Source organism: Sapajus apella, unplaced genomic scaffold, assembly GCF_009761245.1.
Source record: "Sapajus apella isolate SASKATOON/1434 unplaced genomic scaffold, GSC_monkey_1.0 scaffold22, whole genome shotgun sequence".
In the NCBI taxonomy this organism is placed as follows: Eukaryota; Metazoa; Chordata; class Mammalia; order Primates; family Cebidae; genus Sapajus; species Sapajus apella.
Genome location: NW_022436962.1, coordinates 7,267,015 through 7,285,558, shown reverse-complemented (window position 1 = coordinate 7,285,558; position 18,544 = coordinate 7,267,015). Strand labels below are relative to the sequence as shown.

Sequence of the window (18,544 nt, the reverse complement as noted above, 5' to 3'; positions counted from 1 at the left end):
AAAATATTACACCATTCTGTATTACCTCATCCACTTCTTCACTTCTTTTTTTTTTGACAGAGCCTCTCTCTGTCGCCCAGGCTGGAGTGCAGCGGAGTGATCTTGGCTCACTGCAACCTCTGCCTCTAGGATTCAAGCGATTCTTCTGCCTCAGTCTACTGAGTAGCTGGGACTACAGGTGCCCACCACCATGCCTGGCTAATTTTTGTATTTTTAATAGAGACGGAGTTTCACTGTGTTAGCCAGGATGGTCTTGATCTCCTGACCTTGTGATCCGTCCACCTCGGCCTCCCAAAGTGCTGGGATTACAGGCGTGAGCCACCATGTCCAGCCTACTTCATCCATATCTATGTTTGCCTATTTTATTATGTAAATAGTAGCGTTAGACGTATTAATAGTAAGGCAGCAGTCTTGTAGGTGAACATTTGTTTGGGATATGTACTCGGTTTTTTCCAGGTTGGCAATGCTACGAGAAATGTCAATCTGCCACACTGAGGAAAAGCCCAATCCCAGTGTATCTCAGCTTGTGGCAAAAAGGACACTTCTTGGTAAAACATGCCACTGCCCTCAAAAGGCACAGGGACAGGAACACAGTTCAGCCCCAGAGACCCTAAGGTGATAGGAGATGTTCATCTAAATCCTCAAGCTAATAAAACAAAATTGTAATTTGGGCTGGCCGTCTCAAAACACATTTTTCGCCCTCCTGCCATGTGCTCCCCAAGGAATCTTAGCTTCCTAAACCCAGTAACTACTCAGTAATTAAGGAAGGCAAAGATGTTTGCATCTTCTGCTAGGAATATTCAGTAGGTGGTAGCAATTATCATAGAGTGTGGCCATGCTGGAGCTTCCCTGGGTAATCCCTAGATGATACAGGGTGCCATCTTCAGCTTCTAAGCACTCTCCCCTCCCCTGCAATGCCTTCAGCTTAGGTCCGCATACTGTGTTCCCATAGACCCTGCTCTTCCTCATCAAAGCCCTATGGCAAGATTTCTGAAACTGCCTTCATTTATATGCATCTTCTTTTAGCCTGTAAGCTCTATGGAAGGAGGGACTGTGCTTATCATGTTCACCCTTGTGTCCCTACCAGCTACTAGTTATTAAATATTAGTTGCATGTTGTTGAAAAGAATTGGAGGCCCTCAATATCTCACTGTCACACCTTCGACTCTGCAGAGAAGAAAAGAAGTAGAAGGGTACAGAAGGAACATAAAACAGAAAGTTCCACCAACAGTCTTTTAGATTCAAATTCAACAAAAATAGTCTTCAGCCTTTCGAAAGAAGGCCTACAGTTAATAATTTACTGTTTATTCAAGGTTCCCCTTCTCTCCCATTCTGGTGTGGGCCCAGACCTTGCCTCTAAATGCTGACCTAACCCTTCCTCAGAAAACACCATTCTTCCTCCTAAAAAGGATGGCATAGCTAAGTACCAACATGGAAGATTCTACTGGGAAAAAAGAATACCTATAACCTCTACCTAGGCTAAAGAATCTCTCACCTAGGACCATTCCTCCCTTCTACATGCAAAAGCGTATTGAGACTAAGGAAAATACGTCTTCTTTCTTCCCCATAAGCCACAGGTAATTTTCATCCCAAATTCACCAAAGGCTTCTTCCACTCATGAGGCCATGAGATTCTACAGGAAACCACTCAGAGGGTAAAAGGCTATCTTCTGGCCTATGCCAACCAAACTGCTTTGTTCTTTGGGGATTGGAAAGATTGGTTGAGGTGGAAATGGACAGGGAAAGAAGAGACAATAAAAGGAGCAGGGGGGAGGCGGGGAAGAAACTGAAATAGGAAAGAAGCAAGCAAACGCAGAGGATTCCACGTGCAAAATGCTTGGGTTTATCCCTCCTGACAAACCCAAGGCAACACAGCTTGCTCAGGAGCTCCAGCCTCACCCCTGCATCTTTGCTTTCGTTTGCATACAGGCACAAAGACTAAAATCTTTATGTACTTAGATGTAAACATGTGTTCCCCCTTATGTCTCCCTCACTCTTGTTGCCCTAATTTTTCTTCTCTTTTTGACTGACGCTCTCAGCCTTGTTTCTGGTTGTTGCTGACGGCTGTGTAGCTGAACATCTCCAAGTCGTCTTAAGTGTAATCAACTCTTGGCCGCTGAGGCAACTCCTCTTATTCTAACTAGCTCATGTATACTCTAGGAACACAACCCAGTATCAAAACACTGGGCTGAAGCTGGGCCTGACGGCTCATGCCTGTAATCCTAGCACTTTGGGAAGCCCAGGTAGACAGATTGCTTGAGTCCAGGAGTTCAAAACCAAACTGGGCAACATGGAGAGACCCTGTCGATACAAAAACATACAAAAATTAACCAGGCATGGTGGTCCACGCCTGTAGTCCCAGCTACTCAGGGGGCTAAGGTGGGAGGATTGCTTGAGCCGGGTAGGTGGAGGTTGTAGTGAGCCATGATTTCACCACTGCATTCCAGCCTGGGTGACACAGCAAGACCCTGTTTTGAAAAATAAAAATGAAATTGAAAACAACAACAACAAAATATTGGGTGGGTGGCGGCTCATGCCTGTAATCCCAGCACTTTGGGAGGCTGAGGTAGATGGCAAAACTCCACCTTTACCAAAAAAGACAAAAATTAGGTGGGCATGGTAGTGTGCATCTGTGGTTCCAGCTACTTGGGAGGCTGAAGTGGGAGGACTGGTTGAACCCAGGAGGCGGAGGTTGCAGTGAGCTGAGATTGTGCCACTGCACTCCAACCTGGGTGACACAATGAGACTCCATCCCAAAATAATAATAATAATATTAATAGTGTTTTGCTCTCGCCCTCTCTCTAGGCTAAAGGGCTTAACTGACCTGTCTAAGGTCTCACTACCAGGTAGAATGGGGTGGAATAGTTCATGCTTTCTGACTTATACTACATTAATGCTCTGCTGCCTCTTATGCTAGAGCAGTCACACAGAGACTTAGAAGCACAGATAGTGCGGGGACTACAGGCATGAACTACTGCGGCCAGCCAAAAAAGACAATTGTCTCACCTGCCTTTAGAATTGTGTAAATCTATGATAATAAAACCATTTTAGTTATGATAACAAAACCATGTCATAAACCCTAAGTTCCATAAGTCCCATTAATAGTTATGGTTTTAAAAAAAATTCTGGGCTAGGCACGGTGGCTCATACCTGTAATCCCAGCATTTTGGGAGGCTGAGGTGGGCAGATCACCTGAGGTCAGGAGTTTGAGAACAGCCTGGCCAATATGGTGAAACCCCGTCTCTACTAAAAATGCAAAAATTAGCCAGGTGTGGTGGCATGTACATGTAATCCCAGCTACTCGGGAGGCTGAGGTAGGAGAATCGCTTGACCCCAGGAGGCAGAGGTTGTAGTGAGCTAAGATTGCACCATTGTACTCCAGCCTGGGCGATAAGAGCAAAACTCCATCTCAAAATAAAAATAAATAAATAAGTAAATAAATAAACAGCCGGGCATGGTGGCTTACGCCTGTAATCCTAGCACTTTGGGAGGCGGAGGTGGGTGGATCACCTGAGGTCACGAGTTCAAGACCAGCTTGGCCATCATGGTGAAACCCCATCTTGAAAATAAATAAATAAATTAAATAATTAAATAAATAAACAAACTTGTTAAAAAAAATTCTGTCAATCTATACTAAAGATGCTATTAGTCCATAGAAAACAAAGGAAAAGCATCATATTCTAGGAACCAGTCTCTCTAATCTTCACTTTCACCTTGGTTTCCAACCAGCAGAATTCAAGCACCAGGTAAATTTCTTTATTTTTTATTTATTTATTTGTTTGAGATGGAGACTCACTCTGTCACCCAGGCTAGAGTGCGGTGGTGAAATCTCCGCTTACTGCAGCCTCTGCCTCCCGGGTTCAAGTGATTCTCCTGCCTCAGCCTCCTGAGTAGCTGGGATTACAGGCACGCACAACCATGCCCGGCTAATTTTTTGTAGTTTTAGTAAAGACAGGGTTTCACCATATTGGTCAGGCTGGTCTTGAGCTCCTGACCTCGGGATCTGCTGGCCTCAGCCTCCCAGAGTGCTGGGATTACAGGTGTGAGCCACTACACCTGGCCTATTTCTTTATTCTTGTTATTGGTCCGTGGAGACCTCCCACAGTGACAAATTATGCTAGGCTGTCAGGCATCTCTGTGCGGCCTTCCAAGAACAGCCTGGCTATTTATAGCATCAGTGTATTGGGGATCTATTCTCTGGCTACCCTAACTAAACAGATGAGCATTACCCTTGCCTGGCTAGATACTCCTATGTCATGGCTGTTTTATGCCTCCTTTTCTCATCCCTTTATTCCTCTCACACACTAGGAGGTCAGCATTGGTACTGGGGACTAATAATTACTAATGAAAAGGTTGTTTTCCAATACCCTGTCACCCCAGTTTCAGAATAAGCCCTATAGTAACTCTTACATTAATACAAACTGGTGAGTCGGAAGAACTGCTTGAGTCCAAGGGTTTGAGACCAGCCTGGGCAACATAGCGAGATCCCCATATCTTATAAAGAAAAAGTAAACAAAAAACACCAGGATGCATATTTGTGATCTAAGGAAGCAGGACATGGGAGTAGACAATGGTGCCAGTGGTCAGAGTTCTAGGCTACAGGCCTGGCCAGGGACTGTAGCAAGGGAAGCACTTGCCCTTGGAAGTAGCTGAAACCAGGACTGGGAAAGGATCCTAGAGCATTAGCTATGTTTATAACATTTGGTATCCAACGTTGACAGAACGCAGGACGTATGTTGGACTTTGGGAATGGAAGCTCTCTGGGATTCAGAAAGTAAACAGTGGCAGCTCTGGGAAGGGATCTGGAAAATTGGAGGAAAGCCTGAATCCTGCTGTCAGGAGTTCTCTAGGTTCCAGCTTTTTGGACTCCTGAGTTCCTGTCTGTGAGAGAGATAGCTGACCAGTGGCAGGAAGAACAGCATAGGAAGGGAAAAAGAGAGATTCTGTTTAAATTCTGATGGGTGTTTGTAAAGTATTCCATGATCTCAGTGAAGATATAATTAAGAACAGGCCCTCAGCAGTCAATATGGCAGTAAAAGTAACCAAATAAAGAAATCTAGCTGGCAAGAAGTAGACAGAGCCCAAAGGGCTATCATTAAGGGCTACCATTAGAAGGCAAAGTCTGAGACACATGAAAGCAATTAGATATTGCCACCTTACCCAGGTGCTCTATTTTGTGATTAAGAAGTGAGCAGCTGGGCTCAGTGGCTCACACCTGTAATCCCAGCACTTTGGGAGGCTGAGGCGGGTGGATCACCTGAGGTCAGGAGTTTGAGCCCAGCCTGGCCAACATGGTGAAACCCTGTCTCTACTAAAAATACAAAAACTACCTGGGTGTGGTGTTGGACGCCTGTAATCCCAGCTACCGGGAAGGCTGAGGTAGGAGAATAGCTTGAATCCGGGAGGCGGAGGTTGCAGTGAGCCGAGATGGTGCCACTGCACTCGAACCTGAGCAACAAGAGAGAAACTCTGTCTCAAAAAAAAAGTGAGTGAATGAAATGGACAGTACTTGCAGTTACACATGCAGTAGCCTCTCCAAATACGACAAACCATTGCACTTCATAGGTGCCCATGTTCTGGCAAGTACTTACAGACACATGGGCTCTGTTTTAATCTGAGAAAACTAATCTATTGAACACCTAATTATAAATATGAACACTGTCCATGTATTATTTAATCTCAGTAACTCTATGGGCTAGGCATTATCAACATTATTTTCTTTTTTTTTTTTTCAAAACCACGATCACGAGAATCAACATTATTTTCAAATACAAGAAATGGAAACATATGAGCAGAATTGATGTGTTGAAGTGAGGACACTTTTTTTTTCTTCTTATTTTAACGAAAGGCAAAATCAGATTGAAAACAAAAGGTACATGTCACATGGCAGTCTTCTTTTTATTTCGAGCCCCAGGCTCTGTCGCCCAGGCTGGAGTACAGTGGGCGTACTCCACTCCAACAGACTAAGGGAGGCCGAGTAAACTGCTGAGGGCTACTTAGCTAGTAAATGGTAGAGCTAGTATTTGAACTCAAAGCCTGTGAGATGGGAAACCAAATTCTAGAAGTAAAGAGAATAGGTAGGGAAGCTCCCTTAGGTTGTAAAGAAAATAAGTCATAAGCTAGGTATAGATATCTATGTAAAAATCTCTATCTCTTTTTCTCTGAAGAGTCTAGGCTCCTAAAGAGTCTAGACTCCAAGTCACTAACTTAAAATACAGCACTGGCAAAGGGTAACAACTTCTTAGAATTGGTGAGAAATGTGATGTGGCCTCTGAGGAGGATTCAGGAATAAGAGACCACACGAGGCTGAAAGCCTCTAATGGACAAGATCTTTGCTCCATCTCATGCCACTGAGCCATGAACTGTCAGAAGCATACAGCCAAACAGGAATCTGCTACAGAGATGCTAAAACCAGGCAAAACTGGAAAAGCAAGCTTCCTTTTGTTCTTTCTAGATTTTGGTGAGGCAAAATTTACCATGGCACACTGGGCAACTGTGAAAGGCGAGGAAAGCCTGAAAAAAAAAAAAAAAAAAAAAAAAAAAGATCTTTTGGCCGGGTACAGTGGGTCATGCCTGTAATCCCAGCATTTTGGGAGGCTGACATGGGTGGATCACGAGGTCAGAAGATTGAGACCATCCTGGCCAACATGATGAAACCCCGTCTCTACTAAAATACAAAAATAAAAAATAAAAAAATTAGCCAGGTGTGGCCGTGTGTGCCAGTAGTCCCAGCTACTCAGGAAGCTGGGGCAGGGGAATTGCTTGCATCTGGGAGGCAGAGATTGCAGTGAGCTGAGATCGCACCACTGCACTCTAGCCTGGCAAGAGTGAGACTTTGTCACACACACACACACACAAATTATCTTTTAAGAATAAACTAAGAAGAACTAAATGAAAAGTGTATCTGGCAGAGTTGAAAAAAATCACTTATAATTTCGATACAAAACAGTGAGTGATCCAAAGATATGATGGGTACAATTATATATCTTGTGACATCCCATTTCATTTTTTTTTTTCTTTTTATTTAGAATAAATAGAGGCTGGGCATGGTGGCTCACACCTGTGAGCCTCCTCATCACAACACTTTGGAAGGCTGAGGCAGACAGATCCCCTGAGGTCAGGAGTTCAAGACCAGCCTGATCAACATGGTGAAACTCCGTCTTTACTAAAATATAAAAAATGAGCTGGGTGTGGTGATACATACCTGTAGTCCCAGCTACCTGGGAGGCTGAGGCATGGGAATTGCTTGAACCTGGGAGGCGGAGGTTGCAGTGAGCTGAGATCACACCACTGCAATTCAGCTTGGGTGACAGAGCAAGATTCTGTCTCCAAAAAAAAAAAAAAAAAAAAAAAATAGAGATGAGGTGTCACTATGTTGCCCAGGCTGGTCTAGAACTCCTGAGCTCAAGTGATCCCCCCACCTCAGCCTGCCAAAATGCTAGGATTAGAGACGTGAGCCACCCTGCTTGGCCTATCATCCCATTCTAACAGTATACAATACAGAAGAGCTCAACTGGGCAGTTGGACTTACTCACTTTTTTGTACCCTTCCTTCCTCCGTTCATTACACTGTAAGATCAGTGTAGGGAAGAATTAAACTCTTTTGTAATCAAAGACATATAAAATAAGGGACTTGATTTTTTTTTGTTTTTTGAGACAGAGTCTCATTCTGTTGCCCAGGCTGGATTACAGTGGCACAGTCTCAGCTCACTGCAACCTCTGCCTCTCAGGTTCAAGCAATTCTCCTGCCTCAGCCTCCCAAGTAGCTGGGATTACAGACGCCCGCCACCACGCCTGGCTGATTTTTTGCATTTTTAGTAAAGATGGAGTTTCACCATGTTGGCCAGGCTGGTCTCGGACTCCTGACCTCAAGTGATCTACCTGCCTCGGGCTCCCAAAGCGCTGGGCTTACAGGCGTGAGACACCATGCCTGGCCAGGACTTGATTATTTGCTGACGACAACATTTATATCATAAACATTTTAAAAATAAATATGCTTCTTTAATTAAAACAAAGCATTGAAAAAAAAATCCTTCTTTCTGGATACTGATACAGAAAAAAAAATTCTTATCACAAACATTTTAAAAATATATAGCCTCCTTTCTGGACACTGATACAGAAAAAGGAGAAAAGAGGGGTCAGGAGCAGTGGCTCATGCCTGTAATCCTGGCACTTTGGGAGACCAAAGTGGGAAGATCACTTAAGCCCAGAAGTTTGAGATGAGCCTAGGCAACATAGTAAGACCTCATCTCTACCAAAAAAAAAAAAAGAAAAAAAAGAAAATCAAAAAAGCTAGCTGGGTGTGGTGGCGCACACCTGTGGTCTCAGCTACCCAGCAGGCTGAGGTAGGAGGATGGCTTCAGCTCAAGAGGTCGAGGCTGCATGAGCCATGATCACATCACTGCACTCCAGCCTGGATGAAAGAGCAAGACTCTGTCACACACACACACACACACACACACACACACACACAAAAAAAAAAGAAAAAGAAAGAAACGAAGAAGAAAGAAAGAGAAAGAAATAAAAGAAAAAGGAGAGAAGAATAATCTTCAGAGAATAACACAGTTTGTAAACCTCATCATCATCTCTGGGAAAGGCATGGCTCTTCATGGCCTCACCTCCTTTCAGTGTTTCAGATGCCATAGTTTTCCCACCAGATAGTATACCAGTTGGGCCTCCAGAAATGTGCCTTCTCTAAAAGCTGGGAAATCAATATTTTGAAACACTAGCCACCTTCCTCCAACTCCCCACCCCCGATATGGCCTTTACCTTCCACAGGGGAGGTTTTCAGTCTACTGCAGAGATTCTGTACACCTCCATAGTGGACATTAATCTGGGTCAGTGCATCCCTTGAACGCAGCTCCATGAGCTTCCTCAGTTCCATTACTGTGCAGCCAAAGTCCCCTTCGTGGCTCTCGGCCGTTGAGTTGGCCGGCAAGACACGGTCTGATGGGTTCGTCATTTTGCCTGCCGTTACCAAGCCCCTCAGCCAGAGAAGATGTAGCGTTTCCCTTCAACTGACCAGTGTCTCCTGCCTTCCTGTCCCAACTTCTTTCTACTTCCTGCTTCTCTGGGGGCCCAGTGAGGGAACAGATCGAATATATCTTGTGCAATAAGCTTCCAAGTAGCAGTCCCAAGCCTAGATCCTTTCTTCTGTATGAAGTCTGGCAGCGAGAGGAGGAAGAAGCTGGGGGAACTGAGTGGAAGGCGAACTCCGTGTCACGATGATTGGTGTCCCCAGGTGGTGATGGAAGTGGTTGTCCAGGGTAGGTAGGTTCCTAGCTTAGACCAACTTGCCCAGATGAAGGTGTAAACAGGATGTGCATGTTACCATGGCAGCAACCTTAGCAACAACCAGCAACTGTAGTAGTAGAGAGGCGTCAGGAGGAGGAAGAGGAGAGCTTCCTGGATACCAATGACAACTGGATCTCTGGAATAAAGATTCAAAGATAGACAAAAAGAAACCATTAGAGCAGCCACGAGGATCCAACATCTGCAAGGGCAAGAGGTACTCAGTCTAAGCACAAGGGTTTATGTGACAGTTGAGGTCTGAGCTCAACTGATAGCTGAGGCCTGAGCTCCAAGAACTGACTGACTCAGGAGAGGCCTGTTGCTCCCTGGGAGGCCCCCGCAGCCTGTAAACTCCAATGTAGAGAAGTAATTTCGATACACCCCAATCTTCATGCGTCACCTCTCCCAACCAAGCAACATAAAACCCGCAGCTTCAGAAACTTGGAAATAAATGGTTACGACCTCTAATGGCTCAAATGTTTTTCCTATTTGAGGGACCTGTGACAGGATTCTTCAGTCTAACCTTATCTATAAAAGACAAGAAGAGGTCAGAAAAAGGAGTTCCGATCTGAGTGATCTGGAGGGTGGCCTGTCAGTCTGCTGTCCTCTCTCACACCCCACACTCTTCCCACTCCCAACACACACATTTACACACAAGGAAGACAACTTGACAGAAGATGCCAAAATCCTCCGAAACCTCTTGGAGTACTCAGCCTCCAGGTGTACAGAAATTCTGCAGCCTGTTGCAGGTGTCCACTTGGCAGGTACCAAGTTTTGAACTCGAGGCTAAGCTCTACCCTCCTCCAAGAGGTTTTTGGGGAGAATAGGAGAGTAAAATGCTTTGGCAGTTGGTGATACAGGGTGAACTTTTTTTTTTTTTTTTAATAAAGGGGACAGAAGGACCTCTGAGGTGGAAAGATAGAGAGTTTAAAGCCTGAGCATTAAAGTTTCTCTGGAGTGGGAGCGATAAGATACCTCTCAATTCAGATAGAGGATAGGGCACAACAAGGTCATGAGCTAGCCTGTGAGTGAGCACCAAAGTCTCAAATCAATTCAATAAAGGCACCAGACAGAGGCCAGCATTTCTCCCCTCAGAAAGATGCATTATCTCTCATGCATGCTAACTAGGGGGTGGGGTGGAGGTATGTGTAGGTGAGGATACGGAGGGGTAAAGGTGGGAAGAAAACTTATCCTGAGGACCCTTGTCAGCTTCAGAGAGGGGCCGCTGTGTGTCATGCTGCTGACAGGAGCCACTGCCACACATGAGCCTTTTAAATGTGAAGGGCTCTTTCTCAGCATAGCACGAGAACATGGGGCCCCAGCCCCGGTTACATAGTCCCCACTGATGACCTCAGTTACCAGGGAGTGGCAAGGAGCTCTGGCCAACCTCTCTGTAATCAATAGACGCCACCCTCACTTCTAGAAGGTGAACAAAGAAGCACAGGAACCATCCAATAAAGGATACGATTCTTTGATCAGTGACCTCCTCCAAAGTCGCATGTAGCCAAAGTCTTTGCAGATTCCTGACAATCCTCTTCCCAGAAGCTTCCATAGGGTTGCAGGTTGATTTATACTCCTCCTTCTCCCGATTTGCCCTTTGCCACCTCCTCCTCCCCCGCCACCCACCGTAGATTTTTAGCACTACTCTGACTTACAAAGAGCAGGGCTTACAAAGCAAGCGGGGCTTCGTTTGTTTGAAAACATCATACGCTCTTCCTATCTGGGAAACAAGAAGGTCCACAAAGAGCCTGAGGCAATGTGTCAAACTCCCTTCATTCAGGCTGGCATAGGAATAGGCAGGGCCACAGAGTTTCACTCCAGTTCAGCTTCTCTTCCAAGCCTGGAAGAAGTGGGAGGGGCTATAACAGCAAGAAACCCATCTTGACCCTTAAGTAGAACTCCTTCACCTTTCAAGAGGATGTTGGGAACAATGCTGATAGAGTGTTTAACTAAGTATCAGACGATTTTACCTTTTGTGCCTTCACCCGCTACAATGTTTGCTCCATGAAGACAGGGATGTTGCTTAGCCTTTTCAGGACTCAGTTCCTTCCACCTTTAGTTGGGTAGAGAATGGGCCCTGCCTTTCACACCACCCAAAATAGGTGATAAAGGAATGGAATTAAAGAAGTAGTACTTGGAAATATTAGATGAAGTGTGTCCAGTGTCCAGATAGGACACTTAAGTGATGGGAGAACGCCTAATTTGATCTTCATGAACTTTTGTTACCTAGTCATTTAATTAGAAGAACAATAAGCTCCACGCGCCCTCCATCTTTCTTTGCCAGGGAACCCCCACCCCACAAACAAGAATGGGAAATTCTAAGGCAGCTTCATTAACAATAACAATTAGCTAGGTTGTAACCATTAGCAATAACCACCAGCATATAGGGTCTTGGGTCTCTTGAGAATTCGAAAAAACAGTCTGAGACAGAATTCTTTCCTTTTTTTTTTTTTTTGAGAAAGAGTCTCACTCTGTCACCCAGGCTGGAATGTAGTGGCATGGTCTTGACTCACTGCAAACTCCACCTCTCAGGTTCAAGCAATTCTCCTGCCTCAGCCTCCTGAGTAGCTAAGACGACAGCCACCGACCACCATGTCCAGGTAATTTTTTCTGTTTTTATTAGAGATAGGGATTCACCATGTTGGCCAGGCTGGTCTCAAACTCCTGATCTCAAGTGATCTTCCCACCTACCTCAGCCTCTCAAAGTGCTGGAATTACAGATGTGAGCTACCGTGCCTGGCAGAATTCCTTCCTTACTTTGAACCTCTTTTTAGAGTACCAAAGAGGAGAGATTTTTCCACATCCATAGGACTAATGGAAAAGGTCATATAAGATTAGAACACACGGGGCTGAAGAACTCATTCGGAAAAGAATGAGAAGGTTTGTTTGTCTCAGGCTGATCTAGAGAAGCACACAGTAGGTCAAGCACTAAGATGCTGGCACAAAAGCAAAAGGGCAGTGCAGAGTTGGGGCCCCAGGTTTAAGGTGGGATCTCTATAAAAGTTCTGTAATTAGGAAGCATATCATGACATCCACACTTCTGAGTTTTGAGCTGTCTGGAATATGAGCTCTCTGCAGCTGCTGAGCCTGCCTGGCCTCTAATCTGATTAGGCAACTGCCAAAGAATAATCTAAAAGTGCTCACACCACCTCAGCGTCAGATGCGTCGCTCAGACACCTGGGAGGTACTACCTCTTGTCATTTGGCCTGAGGCATTCTGGGTTAAGGTATGTGCTCACTCCACTTTCGTAGCATTTTGCAAGCCTAGGAGATGATAGAAGAGTGAACTCTCTCATCTCTTCCTTCTAGGGCAAGAAACCATAATGCTTTACATGATCATTAAGACATTTGACTTCTTTCCTCCTAAAGTCCTGTAACTTCTGTTCTATAATTTGTAGATGACATGGGAAAGCATTGGTCTATCAGTTCTAGATAGGACAACTGTGACCCCCGCCTTACAGATGAAGATACAAAGGTCCAGGGAGATTAAAAAAGTGATTTGGTCTTTGGCAAGTCGGTGGTCTTGACTGCCTGGTGCTCTTTTTGTTACACTTTACTGCTTCTCTTGAGCCTAAACCTCTTCATTTTCTGGAAAACCTCTAAGAGGCCCTTTAAAAGGCAGGCATCTTTTAGATGCAGTGACTCATGCCTGTGAGTGATTTTTAGCACTACTCTGACTTACAAAGAGTTAAGCAAGCAGGGCTCTGTTTGTTTGAAAATTTCATACTCCCTTCTTATCTGGGAAACAAGAAGGTCCACAAAGGGCCTGAGGCAATGTGTCAAAATCCCAGTACTTTGGAAACCTGAGGCAGGAGAATTGCTTGAAGGCAGGAGTTCGAGACCAGTCTGGGTAACACAGTGAAACCCTGTCTCTACAAAAAATGCAAAAATTAGCTGGGCACGGTGGTGCACGCCCATGGTTTTAGCAAATTGGGAGGCTGAAGTGGGAGGATCATTTGAGTCCAGGAGGTGGAAGCTGCAGTGAGCTGTATTCACACCACTTCATTTCAGTCTGGACAACAGAGTGCGACTCTGACTTCAAAAATTAAAAAAAAAAAAAAAAGTTCTAGAAATGAGGAGCTGCCAGAGACAAGAAACTTATGCCCTAAGTCACCAAACTGTAAACACTAGTCAGGCACACTTTCCTCCAATTTTGTCCAAGACATTTTTCACTCTTAGTTTTTCCAGGGTGCCAAAGAAGAAATACATCCCCAAACTATGAGGAAAAAGAGAGACTCCTTGTATAGATTATAGAGTAGGGGATATTTGAAAATATGAAAGGAGCTCACCACCTGAGTGTCCCCCCTACAAATCCTCCTAATGAATGTGATGTGATGAATAAAAATGGGAGAAAGGAAACAGGAGAGGCCGGAGCTGGGGCTTCAGGCTGCTGCAGCACTGCAGACAGACCTGCCTGGAATAGTAAGAGGCTCTGGTCAACTCTGGCCTCTGGGCTACAGGTGGGGGCTGCTCAGCGGAGCAGACACTTCTCTGCCCTGCTCTGCCCTGCCCTATTCTCTCCTTCCCAGTGGGCTGACAGCCTCTGCTCAGGAGCAAGCTGGGAGCACTTGGAGACACTCTGGCAGGTGTGCCAGCATCACTGCCAGGCAGGACTTGAGGGGTGAGGAAGGGAAGACCTCTGAGAGGGGAAGCAGCCTGGTCCCACTTTGAATGCACCCAACTGCAATGTAAAACCTGCTTCAGGGGCCCCTCACAAAACCCGTGGTCCCTAGAGTCAGGCTCCCTCTTTCCAAGTGAGGCTCTGCTTCTCCCTATACTCAGGAACAGGCATGTGGGGTGGGGAGAGGTGGGAAGGGACGGAAAAAATATTTGTTGATCACCTACCATGTGCTAGGGGCCATACTAGGTACTTTATATGAAAATCAGAAATGACGTATGTACCCCTGTGTATGATCTAGTGCCTGGCATAGTGGTTGACCCACACGGTGTAGCTATTATCATTCTTACATATACTGTTTCACTGAATTCTCACCAACAACCCTATAAGGAGGATCTCTCCATCTTACAGTAGGGAAATATAGATTCAGAGAGCCAAGATCTGTGCCTTAATCTGAATCCAAAGAAGCCACCTTGCCTCAAGTACAAGAACAATGATATTTAAAAACTGGAGACAAAGCTATGAACTTACTTCCTAAATCTCCATGAGAAGGCTCACATAAACCCATCTGTCCCTTGCTCATGATTCCTAAAAGGCTCTGAAATAGATCAGGGAAATATCTACCTCTTGTGAACTTTCTGGGAAGGCAAAGGGATAGACCCAAAGCTTATTGGGGGCACACATCCTCCCCTCCCTTTTGTCCTCCCCTCCCCTCGTCCTGCCCCCATCCCAAGCCAGAAAGCACTGGGCTCTAGATTGCTATAGTCCAAGCATATCCAATGTCTGCCTGCAAAGCCCAGCAGTGGGGACGAGGGTTTCCTCTACTCGGTCATCTCATGCGTTGCTCCCCCTGGTCATCTGGGAGAAGCACAGAGGTAGACCCTGCTCTTCACTGGCTCTCTTTTTTCCAGCAGGCCTGTTTCCTGTTTATCACCTGGAGGGGGTTTAAGCTCTACTCCTTCTCTCTGGCACTCTTACATTTCCAAAAGGACAGTGCCCTGCCCAGAAAGCTGGACCTGACCATGGTAAGACCTGGCAGGAACCTGGCCATAGCAGGCTGCCTATGCAGGCTAACCCCTGGCTAGCCCTTCTCTCTGGAGGTCTGAATTTCACATAGAGGCTGTTCTGCCCACCTCCTCATCACAGGCTCCTTATTTCCAAGACCCAGATTCTACTTCACCCTGGCCACGTACCATCCCTCAGGTCTGGTGGCCATTCTCATCACAGTCCCGGGTTCTTCCTCCCCTCCCCATGTCTGCCCTGCTCTAGTTGCTCCTCGAATGCCAACTGGTTTGCAGAAGACCAGAGCACATGCCTTCCTTCAGTCTACTGAGGCCCTTTGGAGTCATGGGAAGAAGGTCAGAGGCAGCATGTGTTGGCTAAAGTTCAGGGAGTGGGTGGCACCACTTGTCATCATCATCCAATAGCCACACCCAAGCCAGGAAGCCAGGTGAAGGCGGGCACACCAAGCCAGGCCTCTGGCCTCACCACAGGATACTGTACTGTGGCTTGGTCTGGGAACCTGGTGATAATTTTCAGCTAGTCCGTAGAACTTAGCCTTCTGGGGGTGGGGTACTCCCTTCCAGAAGTTCTGGGTTCTGGTTCATGTCTCCTTCGCTCTTCCTTCTCCCTCCTCTAGTCCTTCCAGGCTGCTGATCTCTGCTTCTAGTCATCTCCGGGCAGCTCCCTTTCCCAGATACCCAAGGAAAGCACATAGCCTTTTAGTCTTTGAGAAAACAGACTTGAGAGGATGTCACTCACAGGCTCAGCTCTCTCTTTCTGAATGTAGAACACCATTCCTGGTCAGGAGGTGGTATCCATGGGGTTCCCTCACTTACTTCCCCCTCTCCAAGTCTGCAACTCTGACAGCACCTTCTTCAGTTCCACTGCAAAAATGTAGTGGTAGAGTCAAAGCATCTATTTGGAGAAAAAGTGTCACTCTTAGCCCCTGGGTCTCAAGAATCCAGAATTCATCCCTCCTCCCCAGAACCACCTGGTCCTTTTTAGTCAAATTACATCTATGCACGCTGTGGACCCAGTCAGGTAGTCCTGATCACATCTTCCAAAGAAATCCTCATCCAGGGCCTGGAGAGGACATGTGCAAGAATTACCTGTGGTGATCTGAGGTCCAAAAAATAGAAATAAAATACCTCGCAGTCTTGGAGTGGCTGCAGTGACAGTGGTGGCAAAACTTATCAGTTCTGGCCAGATGCCTTCAGAAGGCAGGGAGAAGGTTAGGACCCACAGATAGCACAAGCTTTCTCCAAACAGTGATACCAAGAATTGACCCAAGGTGGACAGCCTGATCCTGATCACCCGGCCTGCTAAGATCCAGCCCATGTCACAGGCTGTAAGAACCACCAAGATGAAGACAGAAAGCTCCACAGCATAGGCAGGGAAATAGTATGGAGGAAGCAGGAATGTGCCTGGGAGGGCACTGCTGACCCCCTGACCCCTGTCCACCGGCTCCACCTTGAAATGGCATCAATATTATCAAGAAGAGGCTGGGCGAGGTGGCTCGGGCCTGTAATCCCAGCACTTTGGGAGGCTGAGGTGGGTGGATCACCTGTGATCAGAAATTCAAGACCAGCCTGGCCAACATGATGAAACCCCATATCTACTAAAAATACAAAATTTAGCTGGGTGTGGTATGCCCATCTGTGATCCCATCTGCTTGGGAGGCTGAAGCAGGAGAATCGCTTGAACCTGGGAGGCGGACGTTGCAGTGAGCCGAGATCATGCCACTGCACTCCAGCCTGGGCAACAGAGTGAGACTCCATCTCAAACAAAAAAAAAAAATTATCAAGATGAGAAAGGGCAGTCCCTCAGGCCCAGAGCCTTGGGAAAGCTACCCTCTTTCAAATTGTATGAGTCACACTGGTCTGGATCACCTCTGTGTCCTCCAGTGACTCAGGGGGTGTGAGGAGTGGAGGTGGGGGTGTTCATAGCAAGCTGGAGCTCAAAAAAATGTAGAGGATGAAACAGCAGCGCTGACCATTTCCTTCAGTTGGTTAAGGAGGGCAAGAGCCAACTTCAGGTGGAAGTGACACCACCATCTGGAAGGTCTGTTGTTTAACGAGGGGTGCTGGCAGCCTGTCCCGACCCCGTTCACTCAGGATAAGGGTTAGCAGGGGTAACTGCTTCTCACTCCTCACAACAGCAGAAGGAAGCTTCCAGGCCACAGACAGGACGCAGCCCTCCGGCAGCCAGCGTTCAAGTGTTTCGTACATGCACCGTCTTGAACTGCATAGACTGTCTTTCTTGGGGCTGCTGTGGCTTTCCATATTTTGGTTCCAAGGGAACAAAGGGGCTTTTTAGCAGCTGGATTGGATCCTGGGTTATTTTTAGAAACGAATTTCAGCAGAATCATGTCATGCTCATGGAGACGGGTCATCTCCCTGGGCTACCGGGTCAGGGCCTGGTTGTTCCCAGGCCTCAGGTTCTGGTGGAGACCTCAGGACAAGGGGAAAGGGGCTGCCTGGCGGCAGACTGAGGAGGCCACATCTCATCCACCAAAAGGGAGCACCGGGGGCAGCTGCTGTCTCCCCAGGGGCTCAGCAGGAGAGGATGCAAAACAAGATTCCTATGTGGCCTAGACACTCGTCAACATGTCCTATACTGGTCGTTAGGCCTGGCTGCTCCCATTCCTTACCTCCACTCTGACAGTCTCACCTGTACGAAGTACAGAGAACCCCCTGTCCCCACTTTACCTATTCCAGCTTTCTCTCAGCCCAGCTATTTCCTGGAAGTCACAGGCAAATGAGTGAGGGCTCTATGCTGAAAAGATGGTGTTTATGAAACAGAGGGCCAGGAGTGACCCCTAGTAGCCTGCCACCCTCTGCCCCTGTCTTACTCTTCCTCATTCACACATTGCTCAGACAGGATCCATTACGCCAGCCCAGGGCTTTGGAAAGTGGACTAATGATGCTTCCTTGCACTTGAGCAATGCTTTAGAGCTGTGGTTCTCAAATGCAGACTGAGCACGAGGATCCCCTGGTGTAAACCTATTGGCTCCCTCCCTGCCAACTCCTGAGTTTCTGGTTCAGGAGAACAGAGATGGGGCTTGGGAAGGTGCATTTCTAACAGGTTCCTTAACAGGGCGAGCTGATGCTTCTGATCTGGGGACCACACTTTGAAAATGCTGCAAGGTTTCAAAGCATTTCCATGAACCTCCTCAGCTCCAGGGTGACATGGGAAGGCACAGGAAGGTCTTGTCATGTGTCTCCTTCACTCTTTCCTCTCCCTCTGCAAGTCCTTCTAGGTTGCTGACCTCTGCTTCCACTCATCTCCGGGCAGCCCCCTTTCCAAGACAGACCCCCTAAAAAGCCTACATTGTTTTAGTCTTTGAGAAAACAGCTTGAGAGGATGTCGCTCAACAGGCTACACCAGAAGCCACGGTCTATTTGAAAGTTAAAACAAGTGACCTGCACCCTCCTCCTCCCATGTTCAAGTGATTCTCGTGCCTCAGCCTCCTGAGTAGCTGGGATTGCAGGTGTGTGCCACCATGCCCAGCTATTTTTTCTACTTTTAGCAGAGATAGGGTTTCATTGTGTTGGCCAGGCTAGTCTTGAACTCCTGGCCTCAAGTGATCCACTTCCCAAAATGCTGGGATTACAAGCATGAGCCACTGCTTGTGAGG

The 18,544-nt window shown here is 46.7% G+C and overlaps 1 protein-coding gene across 8 annotated transcripts in view; it reads right to left on the bottom strand.

Moving 5' to 3' along the window:
- The window catches only part of ATP2B4 (ATPase plasma membrane Ca2+ transporting 4), a 114,942-nt gene that overhangs the window by 49,631 nt on the left and 46,767 nt on the right, over nt 1-18,544 (bottom strand). For all 8 annotated transcript variants that reach the window (XM_032288821.1, XM_032288820.1, XM_032288817.1 and 5 more), the window contains exon 2: nt 8,767-9,427. In XM_032288821.1, the coding sequence (XP_032144712.1) occupies nt 8,767-8,959 (193 nt within the window). In that variant the 5' untranslated portion in view covers nt 8,960-9,427. The remainder of the gene's footprint in view (nt 1-8,766; nt 9,428-18,544) is intronic.